At 38.0% G+C, this 21,871-nt stretch overlaps 1 protein-coding gene across 1 annotated transcript in view; it reads right to left on the bottom strand.

The window, feature by feature from the left end:
* The window catches only part of LOC137294471 (disheveled-associated activator of morphogenesis 2-like), a 98,963-nt gene that overhangs the window by 53,040 nt on the left and 24,052 nt on the right, over nt 1–21,871 (bottom strand). The window contains exons 2-3 of the mRNA XM_067825494.1: nt 17,271–17,450; nt 16,199–16,288 (exon numbers count right to left, since the gene is read on the bottom strand). Coding sequence (XP_067681595.1) covers nt 16,199–16,288; nt 17,271–17,426 — 246 coding nt within the window. The 5' untranslated portion in view covers nt 17,427–17,450. The remainder of the gene's footprint in view (nt 1–16,198; nt 16,289–17,270; nt 17,451–21,871) is intronic.

Here is a 21,871-nt window from a genome sequence, read left to right as displayed (position 1 = left end):
GAGTTAAAAAGGAATGTCAGTTGTCTTATCTCCACAACGCCACTCAGGAGTAGAGCTGGCTGCAATAATTTACAGTTCTGTGATAGTTCTGTGACTTGACAGGAGCATAGAGCATGTCACACACAGCTGGTGATGTGGGAGCTTGCTGCCTCTGGTTACAACCAGCTCCAGTCTAGCTTCACAGTGCTTACACTCTGGATCCATACTGACTCCATGCTGACAATCACCTCTTAGCATCTCCTTATAAAGGTTTATGTGTTTCACTTATCATTTAAAACATCAAAGTAATTCTATGCAAAGAAATCAGTGCTATATCATACACACTTCATGAGCATGTACTAAAACCACTGGCTGAACTGTTACAAGAAGAACATTTATGAAGAAATTAAAAATACTCGCTGATATTTTGCAGATCCACCACACAGATGGAGAGTCTTGTTACTGAGTGATATGGATTCTCCAATATGATGGCTTCAAGTTAATTTGAAGTTATTAAATGTCACATGTGTGATGTCAGTCTCCTGAAATAAAGTACCTTTGTTTTAACTGTTATTTAATCAATGATGTAACCTTGAATTAAGGAACAGATTTCTTGCATTTAAATTTATTTCCCCCTTCAAACAATTTACTTTAAAATAAATAAACATCACATTGAAACATTAAACATTTCGTAAAATGATATACTCAGTAATATCATATTCACTGTGCATCATTAACTAAACCATCCCATTGGTGTATTCTAACCAGGATGTAGTCATCTCACAATCCCCAAACAACATTACTTTCCTTCTGTCCAGCCCTCCCTGAAAAACTATTGAAGCAAGTTCATATTTCCTCATGTTCTGAATCTCCCAACTCACTGGGGCGCTTTCTCAATCTAAATTTGTATATTAATTATTTTCAAAATTTTACATATTCAGAGACTCAATGGCAAGTATGTGTAGTGATTGGTCTTCAGCAAGCCATGTTTCCCATGAGAGGTGACTAACAGGATCAGGTGGTCCAATTCAGGTTGGTCGTGTCATTGTACCCCAACTGTGTTAATCAATATCAATCACCGGATTGTCTGGTCCTTGCATGATTGTTAACATAGAGCTGTCACCCAGCTGGAATACTTTTGATGTTGTGTTAAACACCTTACAGCTGTTTTCATTTATCTAAACTGTGAATATCCCTGTAATTGTTCTAAGCAATGTGTTTGTTTTAACACCTACAGGAAATTTTGAGTCCATATTTGAAAGTTGATTTCCATGTTTTGCTGCTGATCTGTAATGGCGACTCCATCTTTGAAGAAGCATTAGGACATTCCTGCTACCCCCTGTCAAGATGGGTTTCAGACATTGGAGCAAAGCCCTGTTTACCTGGGTGCTACATGGCCTGTGGTGCACTGACATTCTGACACCACTTAGAGGATGGAGAGGCACTACAGTAAGCAGTTGCCAAATAGTGGCTCCCACCTTGTCATATATTACACCTATTTAAGTTAAAAAACAAAGATGAAGAAATTTTGTATTATTTTACAAATGTTATTGCAGTAAAGCTAGGCTGTATTTGACACACATGTCAGGATGTTCTAGGGGGTTGTTTGAATATTTCCAAATTACCCGCGTCCTTTTGCACTGATGTTTTGTTTTACCTAAAGGTAATTTTATAAACACAGATTGTTTTCAATATGATGAACCATGTAGGGTGGTAATGGTTGGCATATGTAGGAAGCTCTAAACAAATATCTTATTCACATAAATTTGACATCATACACAATATGAAACCTCATCAATCTAAAGTTAAAAATATACATTAAATAAGATTACAATAATACAATCCTGGCAGAAACCTTGTGTCCAATAACAAATACAGTGAAGGTGGATAACTCTGTATATACCAGTGTTCTGCATGAAAATAGGTTTGTCAGGACCGGTCTCATGATAAACCAAGAGGTGACTAATGGATTGGGTGGTCAGACTCACTGACTTGGTTGACACATGTCATTGTAACCCAACTGCTTAGATCAAGGCTCATACAGTTGATTACTTGATTGTGTGGTCCAGACTTGATTGTTTACAGACCACACCCCAAAATAGCTGGAATACTGCTGAGTGTGGCTTTAGACAATAAGCCAGTCATCTCTAGATCATAAAGAACTGTCAGAACTGGACATCTTGTGTGATTGGATATGGGAAGTGTGTAAACCATTAGGTGTCTTACTGTCAATCCTGATTCATCCAGCACTTCTGTTGTCCAGAATAAACCTTTGAATACTAATGAGTGCAGCATTACACCAACCAACCAAGAAAGCAAGCATGCAAGCATGCAAGCAAACAGGCAGCCAACAAAACACACCATTTAACAAACTAACCAACCAACTAACCAACCAAGTAAGTTAGCATGTAATCATCCAACCAACCAACCATCCAACCAAACAACCAAGTCAGCATGTAACCAACCAACCAAGCCAGTTAGCATGTAACCATCCAACTAACCAACATAGCAAGCAAAAAACTAAAAAAACAACCAACCAACAAACAAAGCATGTAAGCATGTAACCATCCAACCATCTAACTGTTGAAAATTATGAATGGAGTCTGTGCAAGATCATCAGTATCTACAATTCGGTCAAATCAGATAAGACTGTGCAGCAATGCACAATGAACAAAGGCAACATTGAAGAACTCTTTCATTAAGAACCTCTTAATTACACATTTTGGAATACCAGTATTTACTCAGACTTGAATATCCTTTGATCTGAAACCCCATTCAAAGTAACTTGTCCATGATCTGTTCAGATAAACCCATGTAAGTACCCAAGTAGGGATGTTAGCCCCATGTGTGTAAATATACACTAGCAACACATGGATCAACTAACATGCTTCCTTATTTTACCATTAGTAGCTGGTCAAGCTGTGACAGCCACAGGGAACCTGGCCATCATTCAGTGTCAACCAGTCAAGATTTACTCAGCGTTGATCTTCATATCATACTGATGGGAACATTATCATTTGCTTGGTAAACATGGTACAAAGTATCTTCAGTACTGGTAGTGATTTGAGAATACTTGCAGCTATTTCTTCAGATACTTTAGTGCACTGAGTATGTGTGTGGGGTGGGGTGTGGGTGTGGTAAGAGGTGGGGGCTTGGTGTGTGAGTGAGTGAGCACACGTGTTCCAGAGTCAGAGACCATCAGGAAGTATATTTCACTCATTTCCCTGGAAGTGCTATGAATAACAAACCGTAAATTGTCAACCTGCAAAACATCATAACATTTGCATGTTAACATTTCAACAGTTGAGCATAAAGACGGAACAAGATACCAAAACATTTCTCTTATTATTATTACTTGCCACACAAAAAGACAGAAAGTGAAAAAGAAAAGTTATGACCATGCTGAAAGGAGACACATTTGTACTTCTTTCTTGATTCAGAAAAAAACCCAGCAAACTGAGAAATGTTTTGACAGAAGGAACTAGCTGTACAGGAAATAGCATAATGTGTGCAGCATGTCTCTACATTAAACACAATATGCTGATAGAAATATTTCCAGTTGAACAAAAGGTAGAAGTGACCACATGGTCCAGACCTTGTCCACATAATGCTTTAAAAACCTATGTCAGTTTTCATGCCATTTCAAAAAACAATGACGGTGATTTAAGAACGTTCCAGCATGAAGTGACAGAGGCCTGAGCCCCATCTTGAAGAAATCATCACCATATGTTTACAACAGATGTCCGACAAACTAGAAACATGTTTCACATACCAACTGTTCCTTGTCAAAAACCTATAAATGAGACCAAATTAGCCAAGATTGCTGGGATCTTATTAATTTCAAAGGGCTTTCGAGGGTGTTTCTTGTCCATATCCTTTGGGCATTCAAAATGCCAGGTGACTTGATTCTCATTAACTTCAATACCTGTTACTGGAGGCATGGGCGTGGTATCAACATCTGTGATGCCACTGTATCTTTAATGAGCTTTCAGGGACATAACAGTCTATTTGAATCAAACGAACTGTCAGGGTCATTAGACTTGTATCAGTTTCACGACCACACTCTGTGTGTTTGTTTGTGTGTGTGCGTGCGTGTGTGAAGGTTGGTGTGAGTTGGTATAGTGCGGGAGGGGTGGTGTCTGTGGGTACGCATGTCTGTGTGCATAAGTGTGAGTTGTTGGGTGTGGGAGTGGGTTGGTGGGTGTGGGAGTGGGTTGGTGGTCTGCTGAGGTTAGTCTACTAATGGGATGGTCTGCTATTTGGGTGGTGGGGTGGTGGGTTGATGAGTTGATAGGCTAGTGGTTGGGTGAATGGATGGTTGCACAATTAGGCAGGATTGTGATTTTGTAAGTCCACTTTAAACAATATATTCCTGCAGAATGCTGTCAACAGTAATCTACATCTAGAAAAGTCTGAAGTAATGCAGGTCTTAAACATGAGCTACTTTGATAAAACTCATGGGTACGGTACTTGCAAACCGGATCATAATCTGGAATCTTTAATCTGAATGTGGATTTAAACCCATGACAAGAAAGAAGTTATCACCTTTGCCTAACAAGCAGGGCCTGACCCTCTAAACAGGACATCCTAGATGGTATTTTCAGGGCTCAATACAAATGCCGACTGAGCTCACAACATATAACATGCCATCAACATTTACTCTACTCGTACCTCCCATTTACGCAAGAAAATCTTTAACATAGAAAATTACCCATCGTCATGGAGATCAATAATTTTAGCATTCTGCCATTGAATCCCAGACAGTCTATACAGTGATGTTGCATCATCAGCACAAACATGATCAGACATACTAGCATCCTACAGACAACTCCAAGAATCAACATTTTTTTATCACTTCTATACACATAAAGGTTTTGTTCAAAACAAGAACATCAAGTCTTCAAATTGAGACTCCTCTAAAATTGTCTCGATCAGGTCACAGTGACCTAATACAGGCACTGTCTGATGTTTAACGTTACCTAATAATAACTTATCAGTCCATGTCAAATAAATATTCTTGCATCAATGCCACGTAAATCGTGATCCAGAATCTTTTTTCAGCCTCTGAGTAAGATGCATGGTGCAGGGTACATTCATCATGTGATTCCCTCTGGTACTACAAATCATTCTGACATTTACATGCAGCCTTTTAACAGGATTAGACGCAAGTGCATTTAGAAATATTGAACATTTCCTGATCATAACTTTGTTGAGAAGCATGTGCAATGATCTGGCAAAAACATGGAGATTGGAATATCAGCTTCATCAATAACAGACCAGAGGATATTGATATAGACCAACTGGACGTAATAGGTTATTACGCTGAGAAAATATTTGTAACATTTGTTTGCAGATCACACATCTGGCTCACAGCAAACTGCTTACTGACAAAACTGATTTTCTGTGTTTACACTTACTGCTCTGCCATATAGCTGGAATGTTGCTGAGTGTGGCGTAAAACTAAATTCACTAACTCACTTACTGCTGTTGAATGGAGCAAGAAACACAAGCAGATGCCTACATGTTATTTTGGATACCAGTATGTAGCATTTCATCTGAAAAGGGAGAAATGGTGTATGAATGTAAAGAAAGAATGTATTTTTCTATCCAGTGACTTTTACTATTTCATATATGGCTGTGTGAACTTGAAAAAAAGATTTTTCTGCAATATAGTCATGAATGGTTCATTTAACTCTGTGTTTATAAAATTACCTGAAGAAAAAACAAAACAGCAGTGCAAAAGGACATGGGTGTAATTTGGAAAACTAAATATTCAAACAACCCTCCAACACATCCTGACACGTGTGTCAAATACAGCCTAGCTTTACTGCAATAACATTTGTGCCCCAAAATAGAACAAAATTTCTTCATCTTTGTTTTTAAAACAGAAATAGGTGTAATATATATGACAAAATGGGAGCCACTATTTGGCAACTGCTTAGTGCAGTGCCTCTCCATCCTCTAAGTAGAGTAAGAATGTCATGAACTATAGGGGTGGTGGAGTAGCCACACTGAAGACCTGGGTTCTATTCCCACATGGGTCAAAGGTGTAAAGTCCATTTTCTGTGTCCCCACCGTGATATTACTGGATTACTGCTCAAAGTGTGGTAAAACCAAACTCATTCCCTCATATCCTGAGTAATTCAACTAACATTTTCATGGCAATGCAACTATTTTCATATAAAATATATGCTGAACTAGTACACAGAAAACTAATAGAACAGCTTACAATATCTTTCACTTGTCAAAAAAATTACTATGCTTAAACCAGAGCTATATGATAAAATATTAAATATATGAGAACAGATGTTGGAGATCGGATTATTTATGATCAAAGAGCATCTTTTTGAGAGCATTTGCAAATTAAGGTTATCTGTAAAACAGCTAAATATATGTACATGGCCTAATTACTTACATGACATTTCTCAAAAGCAATAACATGTTTTTACTAGACAGAAAACAGGATCCTCATTGAAAACTCATTAAGGTTCAGCCAGTTCAGAAATTACATATGGAGTTTGTCTCTTAAGATTAAAAGTGCAGTTAGTGGAAATGTGGCCATTATCAGTACATGCAGAAGTCTATTATGACAAGCACTGTATGGTGGGAAATCCTCCTGTAGCTACACTGCTGACCCTTGCTACATCAATGACCAGTCAGGGGGCAGTTTGACAACATTGTTGTGGAAAGTGACATGTTACAGGTAAATTATGGCCCTCCCTGGTCTGGTCACTAGCCATGTTAGTACTCCTGAAGGTCAGCAGGTGCTTGATGCAGGTGCTTGTTATAATACAGCGTATCCATGGAAAGTTGACTGAAGCTACAGTATGTTTTGAGACTCAGATGAGGATGGGATGAGAAGGGGATCACATTTCATTTGTTTCAGGTAAACTAAAGGAGGGAGAGAAAGAAAGAAATGGATGGAACAGTTAACCGGTGGTAGGGGAAGGTGTGATAGAGACAAGTGGGTAAAATAACAGAGTAAGAGTAAGAATGGAAAACAGCTAATGAATATGTAATTAGATCACTAAACTGAGAGAGTATGATCACAGAAATAGGCTGCACACATTATACTGGTGAGGGGAATTAGAGAAAATGAGTTACTGCTTTAACCACTAGGTTATGCCAGGGGAATTAGAGAAGTCACTGCTTTAACCACTAGGCTATGCCAGGGGAATCAGAGAAGTCACTGCTTTAACCACTAGGCTATGCCAGGGGAATCAGAGAAGTCACTGCTTTAACCACTAGGCTATGCCAGGGGAATTAGAGAAGTCACTGCTTTAACCACTAGGTTATGCCAGGGGAATTAGAGAAGTCACTGCTTTAACCACTAGGCTATGCCAGGGGAATTAGAGAAGTCACTGCTTTAACCACTAGGTTATGCCAGGGGAATTAGAGAAGTCACTGCTTTAACCACTAGGTTATGCCAGGGGAATTAGAGAAGTCACTGCTTTAACCACTAGGCTATGTCGGGGGAATTAGAGAAGTCACTGCTTTAACCACTAGGTTATGCCAGGGGAATTAGAGAAGTCACTGCTTTAACCACTAGGTTATGCCAGGGGAATTAGAGAAGTCACTGCTTTAACCACTAGGCTATGCCAGGGGAATTAGAGAAGTCACTGCTTTAACCACTAGGTTATGCCAGGGGAATTAGAGAAGTCACTGCTTTAACCACTAGGCTATGCCAGGGGAATTAGAGAAGTCACTGCTTTAACCACTAGGCTATGCCACATATTCCTTGACCACAATATTAGCCCTGTTCATCCATAAGTAAACAGATTAGATCAGAATCTACTGATCCACATGAAAAGGGGCATTGCATCTCAGAATCACTAACCCAAAATACCTGTCAGGATAAGGAGGGTTTCATTGTATTTCCCTTTCACAGTAAACTATGCGAGATAGTTTCAATCACAATACTGGTGACATACTGGTGTCTTTTTGACATCCACTAACAAAAAAAAATTACTACTCAAAAGAAGTTGAGAAACATGGTTTTTTTTCCTTTTCAAATAACAGATCAAGTTCAATCATATGGAAAAAATGAGTGATCTGTAATTCAGCATTCATATGAGAGCAGTATATAAATTTATATGCTGCATGAATCAGAAAACCATCCTTATTACCTGATATTTTAGATACACTAAAATAATATATTATATGCCTGAAACAAATGTTCAAATTCTGACAGGGGCACTCTGGTACAACAGACAACTAACCTTCACAGAAACTATATATTTACACAAGCTCATCAAATGTTGGTAACAGGTCAATATTAGACAACTATCAACACAAACTTTCAAATTACCCCATTCTAGAAATAGATCGACAAAACATTTGTTTAAAACATATTATCCCAAATACTGTTATAACACTATCATCAAACACACACCTCACTTCTCGTACACCTTAGGTAAGGACCTAACACAAAAAGCATCTGGCCAATGATTCTATTTTGGCTGCCTTTGTTTACATTATCCACCGATAAGCAGAGTTTAATCATGGAAAGCAGAACAACTTATAACCTTGTTTGCAATACAGAAACACCAGACACAGACAAAAACAGGCAAAAATCAATAGGCACGACAGGAATGGCTACAGAAATTGATTGGATGTTTCAATTTGAAACAATCCAAGCAAAGTGCATGTTTTTTATATGCCACTTTCTCAGCCACATCTATGGGATCTCAGCTTGAAAGAGGTGAAGCAAGTACTTAATACACCTTTACTATTCTGTGAAGAGAAATATAGGATTGAAATGTTTTAAACTTCTAAAATTTTGGTTGCAAGGGAAACCCTACCCTAATGCTTAGTTCCTGAATATGCATAATTTTGACACCCACACATAAAGCCATTTAAATTGAAAAGGAGCTCCTGGTAGGTGAGTTTAGAGAAGGCTGGGGAAATCTAGACTTGCTTCATTTAGGTCTTTAACATAGCTGGGATGGGAAAATGATGTGGTTCAGGGACTGTGAGAAGGACTAGGGAAAACCAAATGCTACCATTTCATATGAACTGAACACAGAAAGGAAAGAAATCTAAAGTTAACAATGGAATGCTCTCTGACTTCTTCCAAAGAACACAATCTTAGTTTTACCTGAAAACCGAAAATTTGTTTCACCTGAAATTTGAAGTGTGCAATGAAATCTCTTCCAACTTTCGCTGCTCATCATCCTCAGGACACCTTTAGATCGAGTTTTATCACCCATAACTAAGCCCACTAAAACATAATCACAGATAATGACAAAATGCTATGAACAGACTGGAATTCAGACAGTCGTGTTATGTATTCTTGAAATTATATGTTTCATGAATGTTATCTCATCAAAACATACTTCATCATTATCCAGTAAACTTCTAGAGAATCAGATACTTGCTTCACAATTACATGATAATAAAGCACATAATCTAAGCACCTGTGTGGTCATGGCATGAACACGTACAGGCCCTGGCACCAGTCTCCTTAATAACTCCAGTTAGGCAATAACAATGGACTACATGATTGCGATTCCTTGTAATACCATAGCAACAATCTCCAGGAAACATCCGTTATCGATGCACCTGTTTGGGAAAAACACAATTTTGTGATTTGATAACTCAGACTGGTATTCATGTGAGCCTAATTGGCTTGGAAGTCTGCCTTTTTAAGTCTCCTTTTGAAAACTGACAGAATGTTGATGTAAGAGGTTAAGACTTAGTCTATGAAATAGTTGGACTTCAAAGCCATGGCTTGTAGCTTGTTCGGTTAATCGGGATTGAAATGAAAAATATGGTCAGATTATAGATGTATCCTGCATTTCATTAACAGAGCACCTGTGATGGCTAGTTATTTCTTAAACTGTGTTACCTTTGTGCTATTCATACAAATTCATACAAATGTTTCCAAAGGAAAATAGAAATTTCATGAAAATCTCAATTTATCACAGCAAAATGCCGAAATGGGATTCAAAGACTTCAAACTAAGTCGCATTTATAAGTTTAATATAAAGGTAATATAATCATCCTTCATTCATCATATTCAGGACCTTCAAGTCTCCTAATTTCTTCTGTGGAAAATTAGAAAAGGGACCATATACTGGTATATGGTCTCTGATTAGAATGAGTATGGCAATTAGGATGAATGTCTTTAATCCAGGTTCTGGGGTTGGTAAGAGAGACAAATCAGATCCATCCTTTTACCCATAAACTGGCTTGTTCACTCATACGTTCAGGAGAAGGGAAAGTCATGTCAGATGACCTGAGTATATCAATCTCAAGGTCAAATGTGGCTGTCAGTGTATGAAGGTCACATGTCTGCTGCTATAATGAAGTTGGACAAGCATGGAGAGTAGCCAGACATCCTTACTAGTTGTATCTCTGTCTGTACCTCCTGAACATATTAACTCTTCATTACTATCATTACCAATTTTGACGGTCAATTAACAAGCATGCTTCTAATTACTGACAGAGCAACGGGCTACTTGTTGTGGTCATGTAGCAGTTTCCCAGAAGCCATAATCATGTACATCTGTCATCTCACCCATGTTAGTTTTTGTTTTATTATACACTGACCCATCAAGCTTGAACTCTGAGTAATAAAAAATCTGAAATATTAAACAGAAGAGACAACAAATCTGGGACTGATTGTTAGTCTAGGTTTGGTGCTGGTATTGTCTTGATGAGCGTTTCACATAACATACCTAAATTCGAAATGAAACATGGATCTTCAACAAGAAGAGTGATGTTTCCACAAAGAGGCTACCTACTTACAGACGCTTCAGGAATAGGACTTCCAGACTGATGAAACCCTGTACTCAAACATTACTGCATAAATACTTGAAAGGAAAGAGATAGCATTGACCATCACTGCACATATGACTGTCCAGACAGATTATGCTCAATTAGTTCCTCAAGGGACATCCGTCTATATATCCTATGGTCATAATCAGAGACCAATACACGCTCTGGCTGAAGGTGCATACAAGTGCCTACAAGGCTGATAGTTCATAAACAGCCACTTAAAAGAACATGGGAACACTTTCTGGATATACTCCTAGGCCAAATGTAGAGATACTGGTGGTCAGTGTAGGGACTGATCAAGGGGGCCCTGAAGCATGGCGAGAGACTACAGTGGACAGGTCTGTCTGCAGTAGTTGATCACTAAAGGAGGTGTTAGCACTTCTGATTTGAAAACCATTAGATGCTTTGGTCAAAGTCAGATATGCACTTAAATATGAAAGAATTTTAAATGTTTTCTTTTGTGTTTGATTTGTTTAACCCAAAACTCTGTCAATTTATCCTGGCTGGACCATGTGTGGAATCAAACTCAGGCCTCTGGTTTGGCAGATGAATGCTTTAATCATATGGCTACCCTACCACTCCATAGTGCAACATGATCTAAATTAGGTGAGAGCTGATTCATATCGCCTAACATGAGTCCTTTTGCTTCAGTTGTGGTCTGTCTCACAGTCCCAGAAACCGTATTATATTAAACCTCATGAGCAGCCCTATGTGCAATGCCAAGACTTTACCTTGTGAAGATCTGGTTTGGAATATTGGCCTTCAGTAACCCATGCTTGTCGTAAAAGGCAACCAACGGGATCGGGTGGTCAGGTTCACTGACTTGCTCGACACATTGGTTTCCCATTGCGCAGATTTGTGCTCATGCTGTTGATCACTGGATTGTCTAGAACAGACTCGATTACTTACAGACAGCTGCCATATAGCTGGAATATTGCTAGTACGGCATAAAACTAAACTGACTCAATCAAAATAAAGCCCTAAATGAAGCAAGTCTAATTTTTTTCTAAGGTTCGGAATCTCAAATCTCACTGGGGCTCTTTTTCAGTGTAAATGGGTTTATCTGTTACAATACAAATTATGTTTGTTTGGAGACGAAGCTTTAGTCTACTTCAGATGCAGCTTATAACCATCTATTTATGAGACATTATTAATTGGCTGCACTGACTCAGCCCGAGTGTACATTTACACAGGGGAAGTATTCCATGTGGGTTTACTGCTGATGGTGTTGAGTTCAATATCGGCATCTATTTCCAGTCCAACACAGAATGTCGCCCTTGTGACTCACTGGCTCACATACAGAAGATGTACAAATTCTACAATGATGGTTAGTTTCTGAATTCTGAGAGAAACAAACAATTGAATATATATTATAACAGGGTCCCAGTGATAATGGACAAAAACCTGTTGAAAATGTAGACTTGTTCACTCATTGGTATGGAATTATATTTAGGGCTGAGCAAAGGGCCTGCTGTGTTTAAATACTGTGAGATTAATGAACTGATTTTGTATTCTCCTATGAAATGATGAAAATATAATGCCTAGTCTTTTCAAAAGTAATTAAAAAAGATTTACTGCAGGGAAATATTCTAGATCCCAATGTCAGTAGAAGTATTACCATTATATCTTTGACAACATGCTACTGAAATGAAAAATTGTGAATCAAGGCAGTCACTTGTTCACAAAGGTAACATTACACATTAGCAACATAATCTTATCATGTCTCCATCCATCAAATGCTATATTCCACATGACTAGTTACATATCAGCTAATCATATTGGCACACTGTAATGATGTATGATTCAGTCAAGACGATGTGTGGGCATTACATGACTCCTGATAACTATCGATCAGGGAAATACTACCAGGCTAAACATCACACATGTAATGACTCGATGACAAGCAAGGAACTGTAAAGCTTAGTCAATAATAAAGATAAAATGAGCTGCTTCATATTCTGTGTTTTATGAAGATGGAGGTTTTGCTTGTATTCTTTTAATGATACAGAAATATTCAAACTAAAGCATGGTTGTCTGTAACGTAGTTTAGACAAGATAATCAAGTAAATGATATAGTGAACAGTGAGTGAGTTGGGTTTTATGCTGCTTTTAGAAATATTCCATCAACATCATCATGGGGGACAGCAGAAAGGGGCTTCACATATCGTACCCAACTTGGTCTTCAGTCTGGCATGTGAGGGTTTTAACTACTAGGCTACCCCACCTCCCCGATATAGAGAACAGCAGTGTGGAGTGGACGACACTAGTTAAAGAACATGAAACCATCCAACCCACCCAGACACCTCTTATAACAAACCAACATAGGTGCTACTGTTTTACCAATTTAGACAACAAAGCTTGACATTTTTTAAAACTGAAGCAAACTCAAAGAAAGAAAAGAAATTTTTGAAAAATGGTATAGGCACTGAGAAGTTTTTGAGTAGCAAATGTCAAGAAATTAGCATACACTGATTTGATTACCTCTTCACATACATTCCTAATGCCGTTAAAGACAAATTAACGAAGATTTTTATGGCCAGCAGCACACATCTAATCTACCAATAAGAAAGATGAAAGGGTTCAAACATGCCAAAATCTCATTTAAGATTTTGGATTAGAAATGGGACAGTAAAACTCAGCCATTACTCTGACAATCTGCACTACTACATGTGATTGCTGTTTGATGCAATTAAGTCCAAAGCACAGAGCCAAGCAGAGTAATCACTGGATCCCTATCAGAGTAGGAGCTAAACCCTTTCTGTCTGAAGCCATGCCTCTGAGGTGAGATGTTTACAGTATTGACTAATACAGATCACACTGGAACCGAAGCATTGATTAGTGTGTGAATACGATCCAGTTTCTGTGCCTGTCCATCAGTTTCTGGACTCTGAGAAGCTATTACAAGCTCAAGCTGAATCACTACAGATGCTACAAGCGAGGAGAAGCCTGTCATGTCTGATTGGACAGATGAACAACTATCATTAAAATTGACCTGGGGCTCTAATGATAATGATAACAAGAAGACCTAAACGACAGGCAGAGGTCACTGTCTGGGCACTGAGGTTCCAACGAACAAATAGTCAAACCATGGCCTTCATTACATTATGGAATCATGGAATCAAAGATGACTAGAAGTAACTATAGCACCACTTAATACCAAGGCTTCACACTGTCAAATGGAAAGCAATGACTAAGCAGTTAGATAAGAAATAGTGGATTGGAACCCTAAATTTATATCAGAGAATCTGAACTGCCTCCTGTGATTTAAATCTACCACCATTTTACTCAAGGCTGTGATCTATCACTTCAAGTTTTTTTATTAATCCACATAAACTCCTATCTGTGATCTGACCGACAACGACTTGTAGGTGATGAGTCTGTAGATGGCTATCAGAGGCCTGTAGGGGGATCATGGAAAAGTCAGAACAGTGGAGCCCACCTGATGACAGTGAGAGATCATCGTTTGCTACAAGGATGGAAGGCTTGAACTTTTCATGCATGAGTGTACAAAGTATATGTCAATGTTTTGCAACACTTTCAGATTTCTCTATGACTTACCAAGAAAATATATACAGACATAGGGAAATACATATTTTCTTAAAAAAGTCATGCTTATGATACAGAAACACACAAAAGTATTTCTATCTACATGATAAACCAATCAAAATGCATTGCTTGAAAAACACATTCTAATTATGGTTATGCAAGGTTTTGAGTGAGTAAACCCCACAATTATGTTCAGAGCTTACTAAAAGTAGTCTATTTATCATGATTATTAAGGGTCTGGTCGGCTTAAACATTTCATGCATGAGACTGTCATACGTCATTTATATGTTTCCTGAGGACAAAACATTCTCAAGGTTGTCTGTTATTGGGAAAATTTAAAAATATTAATGCAGCAATATATTTCCATTTCAGCATTTTTATAGAACAAAGTATTTTACATCATAACTATTACAAATGTGGTCTGAACTGTAGAGTCCTGTGTTGAGGGATTAAGGAAGAAGTCTCACTTGGGAAGATTATCAAGCTCACTGATTGAGGATGTCCATCTTGATTAGCCTTCTCAACAAATGTTGAATGCCAATGGCTCATAAATGACAAAAACTCAGTGGTCTTGATCATGCCTGCAGGTATGTAAGGAAGGACTGTTCCAATTAAACAATGTTTTCTTTCTTCTGGGTCCCAATCCCTATTATGAACATTTTGTAGATCTCCACCCCGTAATCTTCTCATTATAGTAAGTGAGGTGGTTGCTATTATCTCATTGATATCACTGCAGGGGACATACAAAACATGAACTGAAATGGAAGTGAGTATTAAAACCAGGCTTTTGGCTTGACAAGCATGTACTTTAACCACAAGACTAATCCAGACATTCTTTTCTTATCACAGGATGAACGACATTCATGTCTCTCTTCAATCCCTCGGGAAATGTTATTTCCAAATCCAAATCAGGTATAGAATGATTTGGCAAATGTAGATTTTCAAATTAAGCTCTGCATTATATTGTAGACATATGATACAGTACATTCTTAAAACGTGCACACATGCACAGACAGACAGACAGACACACATGCAAAGACTCACTCTTACACAGAATAAATTGTATCATTTTACAATCTGTTTTTATTACCTACACAATAACATGACCCTCACATCAGAACTGACAACATCAACTGAAGTCCTCTATTTCACTGCTTCAGTAAAGGTGTCTTAAAGACACTCTGTACTTTGACAAGGAGTAGCTTGGGGAAATGAATAAACTCTTCAGACTTCTTTTTTCTCACCATGAGAATATGTTCATGCCACTCAAGAGGTTATCTCTTGATATGTATCCTATCAAGAACAAATCTGAAGTATCAAAAGACTGTCAACATACTAGTGTTCATGGTTATAAAAAAGCTTTGATTTCCCCTAACACATAGCCCAGAGAATCTTGCATATTCATGCACTGCAGGTGGACACCCAAGCCAGGAAGCTGTGAGGTTTCTGGTAAAATTTTGAAATTTGGACACAATTTCTTTGCCTTTTATAGCAAGCAAGTCAAATTAGCTGAGAGAAACTTTGTTTTATTTTGATGTTTCCTTGGGGAAAATTGGATTTTTGGTTACTTGTGCTGCATGCAGAACACCCAGGTTGAAAATATCATGCATGAAATGTAGATTTATTTGCATGAAATACAGTTTTGGTAATAACACAAACACTGGATACATATATCTACGACATTGTTGTGGTTATAGATCCTCATGAGACACATTTTATACAGCATAATGACAAGATCCATTAAAAGGATCTGAAGGATTCACAAAAACAAAATCACTGTTTTCCCAACCATACGGTCCATTACCTAAACACAATGACGGTAATCAGGAGTCTCAGTGTGTCCCGAACAATTGGTGTCTTCAGTTGTAAACAAATATATTCCACTGTTACTGACCTTTTTCCTGCTGCAGTAAATCTGCCATTTCTTCTCTGGTGGGAGATTGTACATGGCATCTCGATGAGCCTTGTCCAGATCCAGTTCCGCCTGTGAAATGACAGCTGAGAGTTATCTCCCCTAATTTTGTTACTGTGGTTGTGTTTGATCTCATTCATATCAAATCGTTTACTCAGCTACAATATCTATGTGCATGAGATCTGGGTATCAACTGGTGAAAGTCAGGTGAACTGTCTAACCAGCAAGTCAGATGTGTTTCCACATTCTCTGCTTCAGTCCGATAAGTAAAAGCAACTACATGTATTATTGAGCACCATATAGGCTATTTAGACTTGTTTGGCAATCCCTTTTTTTCTTTTGGAATTGAAGAAAATATATTCAAACCATGTGATGATCATTACACCCAAAAGACATCAGCGAACGAGTATTTATGTTTTTTGTCCAAATTTATAAATCTAAGTGCTAACGAACTTAAGACAAATAATTATAAAAAGGCTGACAGATAACACCATCAAGGACCAGCCTTCATATAAACCGTAAGGTCAAAGTTTGTTAAAGTTCATTTAACACAAACTTCAACAGATGTGTTGTCCGATCCTCAGGCAGAGTGGAAGAACCAATCTTAAAGAGGTATCTGCTTAGATTAACCAAAGTACATTATGACAAAATAACAAAGAAATGAAACATTTCCTTTCATAATGAGACCATTAGGGTATGAGAGAGAAAGTGTTAGATGAAATATTGGATAATATATACACTTGGATATATATACAGTGCTGAAACATATCATAATGGGATATAAATTCATATTCACCACAAACATTATAAGGGACCCTTCTACAACAAAAGACTTATGAGGAAAATGACAGCAATGGATCACTGTAGTAGAATGTTGAGTCAACAATAATATACTTAACAGCAAAAGAAACGCAAGTTTCGAAAAATGAAGTCTCATAAAAGTAAGTGTTTATGCTTATGTCCTCTATTTAAAAACTTGACAAAAAACATGGTTACTTTTCTTTTGCTGTTCAGTATATACACATGATAATGGCAAGTGGCATTTTACGCTCACCACAAGCTCCTCGAATTTTGCATTAAGCTCTGCTTCATCTGTTGGCATCGGTATATCCAAAGCAAGGGGTTTTGGAGGAGAGTCGTAGTCCACACACTTGATCTCTGGGGGCCGGCTTCCCCCCAGACACCAACAGATCCCCTGTTTACCTGGCATCCTCTCTCCTTACCTGGGAGTCAGCTGTAACATCAAATAACATCATCTCAACCACCGAATAACAACAACATCATCATCTAGAGCTGCAAACAATTTTGATGGTGTTACACAACAAGTGTTGTTTGTGATATTGCTTCATGAAAGGCAGAATGTTGTGACAACATGCAATGTGGTTTTGGTAATGCTTCTGGTATAGAAGCAATAATTCTTCAGCCTGGGATATTGTTCACAGGATGCTTCTGGTATCATTTGCCTTGATAATTTTTCCAACTAATTTTTAACATTGGAAAGTTAACCAAACGCCAATAGAGCGTCATATACAAATTTGCTTGAAAATACTTGGCTGGGATATCATGCAATGGGTCATATCCACCCCTAGCTTCTTATATTGAGGTAAGAGTGCTTCAGAAGTCTCCTCTATGAAAGTCCAGTATTCAGCATAAACTACTGCCATGCTAGGTTCCCAGCATCTAATGGTGAGTTGTCTGGAAAGCATGACGGATCTGGCAGTCAGGCTTTGGATGTGGCCAAAGCAATAATATTGGATGTTGTTCATAATATCACTCACTGGTCTGGATGTACTACCAAACTTTATTTAGTTCTGTAGAGAGTGAATGAGTATGGCATTAGGCTGTTTTAAGTTATATTCCAGCAACATCACAGCTGGGGGCACCAGAAATTGGCTTTACACATTTTACTTATATGGTAGTCTTCTAATGTGTGAATGCTTTCGCCACTAGAGTACCCTGATGCCCCTGTTCTGTAGAGGCAAGTTCAGAATGATCACCCCACCTACATAACATTTATGTTTCACAGCACTGCTGAGTATATACATGTACCTATAATATGGCTTCGCCTCTAAATATTCTACACTGATTAATTTCTTTTGACTAGACTCCAAAATTCAAAGTTGTTTTCGAGACAGCAATATCTATAACCAGTTTTTAAAAAATCCAAAAAACATGAATGATAATAATCTATAACACAGTCCCCCCTTTCAGCATCCTGCAGAGTTAATTTATTCAAAATAATTCCTGGCATGAGGAACAGTGACAAAGGGTCTCTCTTCCATGGGCCATATAACACTAAGATATCCCACTGTGGCAGGCCAGTCAAGCCTGTCCACGATGGAAAGTCGATCCCGACTCAAGAAGATATGTACAGGCACACGCCAGTCCTGGACAGTGTTTTTTTAACACTCGTTTGACCTGTTTGTCAATAGGTCAGATACCTGGCGGCAGCTCAGGTGGAAACTCGTAACCCATCCCAGGTTGTGTATACGATACAGGAGGGTTTCTCAAAGCACTTCTGTACATAATAATAGAAAAAGAATAGCAGTAATCTAGTTCATCTGCTCTTACTTTGATATAAAAACTGTTTGTATTTATAAAGATGGGACACATAGATGTGATGCCACATTTTATATCCATTACTGGAATCTCTTTTTCAATTTAAATTCAATAAAAAAACCTGATATTCTTTGCTTTAACATTTTTGGGGGAATGAACACATAAATATGGAAAAGGCCTTCTGTTTTCTTTAGTTTAATTAAAGATTTATCAAAAATGCATCAATGATATGACTGAGTACAGTTTTACACTGAACTCAGCAATATTCTAGCTATACAGTGTTCAATGACATGAACTTGGCATAGTAGCGAAAAATGAAAGCACCATGAAATAATTATGGTTTTCCCACTAGTACTATTGCAACAGTGATCGTCAAGAAGAGATAATACAATTCATCAATATTTGTTATCCTAGACATCATTGGCTAACCTAATGCCATATTTTTCAGATTAACTTCAGAAAGCATTATATTACACATTTATGTAAGGAAAGATAGCCAAAACATTGCTTTCACTCACAAATACTTTGAACTAGTCTAGCTGGGTAGGTTGAAACAGCATCATCTAAACTGTTCTGGCCTAAAGTAACACAAACATAAAAATACTCACACTTTAGTTGAGTGTAATAAGAGCACACAAACACGATAAGGGCATCAATTCCTTTCAACTCCCTTTTCAGAGGCAGGACAAATATTTACCCCCTTTACCATGGTGTCTTAAAGCAACTGCAGCATGCAATTGGCTGGGACATGATGACTTTTTCTCTGAATGTACTTTGCCAAGGGCAGGGACATTGTGTTTCAGCCTACTGATGGGGTGAACTGGGTCATGAATGGCAAGTAGACTGACCCTACTTGAAAATTACACACATCAAACAGATTTATGTTTCTCTACAACATCTGCATGAACTCTGTAACACTGAAGAATTCTTCTCGAATTGCTATCAGATTGCTTTTCATTTTAGAATGGAGACTGACTGAAGCACAGTCCAAATGAGGTGTGACAACAAATCCAGATTAAAATTATGAATTGAACTTAATGATTCTCTGGTTGAATTTGTGTGCATGACTCCACAATCAAACAAAGCAACTGTTTAAGTTTATCAGAAAGATAACACCAAACCCATATCTATTACACAAGAAGAACACACAATGTTTACTCTATGATAAGTTCATGGCATGATAAATTAACTACGGTCATATAAAGAGATTGGGTGTTCTCTTCAGTAGTATATGAGTGTTTATATTTGCATAAGGTATGACCGCTCTGTTTACATTTAAAATTCTGTAAGTCATTTTTTATGTCATATTTCTGCACATGTCAAAACCAGACCCACTCCAGATTCACATGACCTACTTAAATCTATTTCAATTCAGTTGATCTATTCACTGAAACAATAGTGAATGAAGTAAAAAAATACAGGACGTATCCACTTACTTGACAAGAAGATACCCAACACAAGCACCTGCTTCACAAACTGTAGATGTTCTCAATATGTAGTAACATCATTCTATATAACGTTACCTCAGCTTGCCAATATTTGTGTGATGGTTTGCACATTTCATAATTAACACAATGATACTGAAAATAACATAAGTAAGTATATGTAGACCCAGTGTAAATCAAGTTTTGGCAGACCGCTGTCAGTCACTGTCTGTCAGTCTCACTGTCAGATTGTCTCTAAGCCTGTTTCCTCACAAGTTTGTGTGAGGGGTGTCTGTCAGTGGCTTATCTGTCTTCGAATGCCTTGTGCCTTATCTGTGCTATCCAGAAAGAGATTGTTGAAAGCATTAGTGTTGAAGTGTCCTCAACCCGGAGACTCATGTAATGGCTCCTGTTTCAGATCAACCGTAAGTTTGCTGCCCCTCCTTGGATTGCAGTAATATTGTTATCAAATGCTGAAAATGCAACTCAGTGCAAAAAGAATTTCTGCCAAAGATATGAAAACATTTGGAAATATCACCCTAGCATAAGTATCATTTCCTGCTCGTGTGCATGTTCAATCTGAGGTCAAAAATTGGCATGGTTTAAAGCTGAATGAACAAATTTCTAGAGAACTCCATGCAACATCAGGTCTTTGAAAGTGATACAATGTTTCGGAGTATATCTCTGCTCCTTCATATTTCCAATGAGCAGTTATGTCATATATAAGGACTTTGTATTCCATCCATAATCCGTAACATTCCCAGCAACTGAACATGAGGAATGTGGACACATGTCTGATACACATTCCACTTAATTTACCAACCAAACAAAACAGTCGGCTGAGGCCATAATCAATTGATCAATAGACTTTCATCCCCCTTTCCTTGTATAAACCATGCTATGTTTTGGATTCATTCCTATGGATGGATTTGTTTGTTGTTAAACGCCACCTCAGTAACATTCCAGCTGTATGATGGTGGTCTGTAAACAGTGACTGATATCATGAGCATTAATCTACACAACTGGGATGTTCATGGAAATTTAAATACATACATAAATAGATCTGTAGTGGTAAATACATATCTGTGATAGGCAGTGGTAAATGCACATCTGTGATAGGCAGTGGTAAATGCACATCTGTGATAGGCAGTGGTAAATGCACATCTGTGATAGTCAGTGGTAAATACATATCTGTGATAGGCAGTGGTAAATACACATCTGTGATAGGCAGTGGTAAATGCATATCTGTGATAGGTAGTGGTAAATACATATCTGTGATAGGCAGTGGTAAATGCACATCTGTGATAGGCAGTGGTAAATGCACATCTGTGATAGGCAGTGGTAAATGCACATATGTGATAGGCAGTGGTAAATGCACATCTGTGATAGGAAGTGGTAAATGCATATCTGTGATAGGCAGTGGTGGTGTGGTAGCCTAGTGGTAAAGGCTCATCATGCTGAAGACCCAGGTCTGAAGCCCATGTCTCATGTCTCCCCCAATATTGCTGGAATACTGCTACAAACAACGTAAGGCCCAACACACTCACTCATCCTATGACTATGAGACTATGTACAAAAAAGCATGGTGAAGATGTGTACATTACCTGTCAAAGCATGGAAGCATGTTTGGTATGGCACACAGGTCAAGCATACAGTGTATTTCCAGTAGAGA

Source organism: Haliotis asinina, chromosome 8 (assembly GCF_037392515.1).
Source record: "Haliotis asinina isolate JCU_RB_2024 chromosome 8, JCU_Hal_asi_v2, whole genome shotgun sequence".
NCBI lineage: Eukaryota > Metazoa > Mollusca > Gastropoda > Lepetellida > Haliotidae > Haliotis > Haliotis asinina.
Note: the sequence above shows the minus strand (reverse complement) of the source record. Positions and strands in the feature narration are given on the sequence as shown.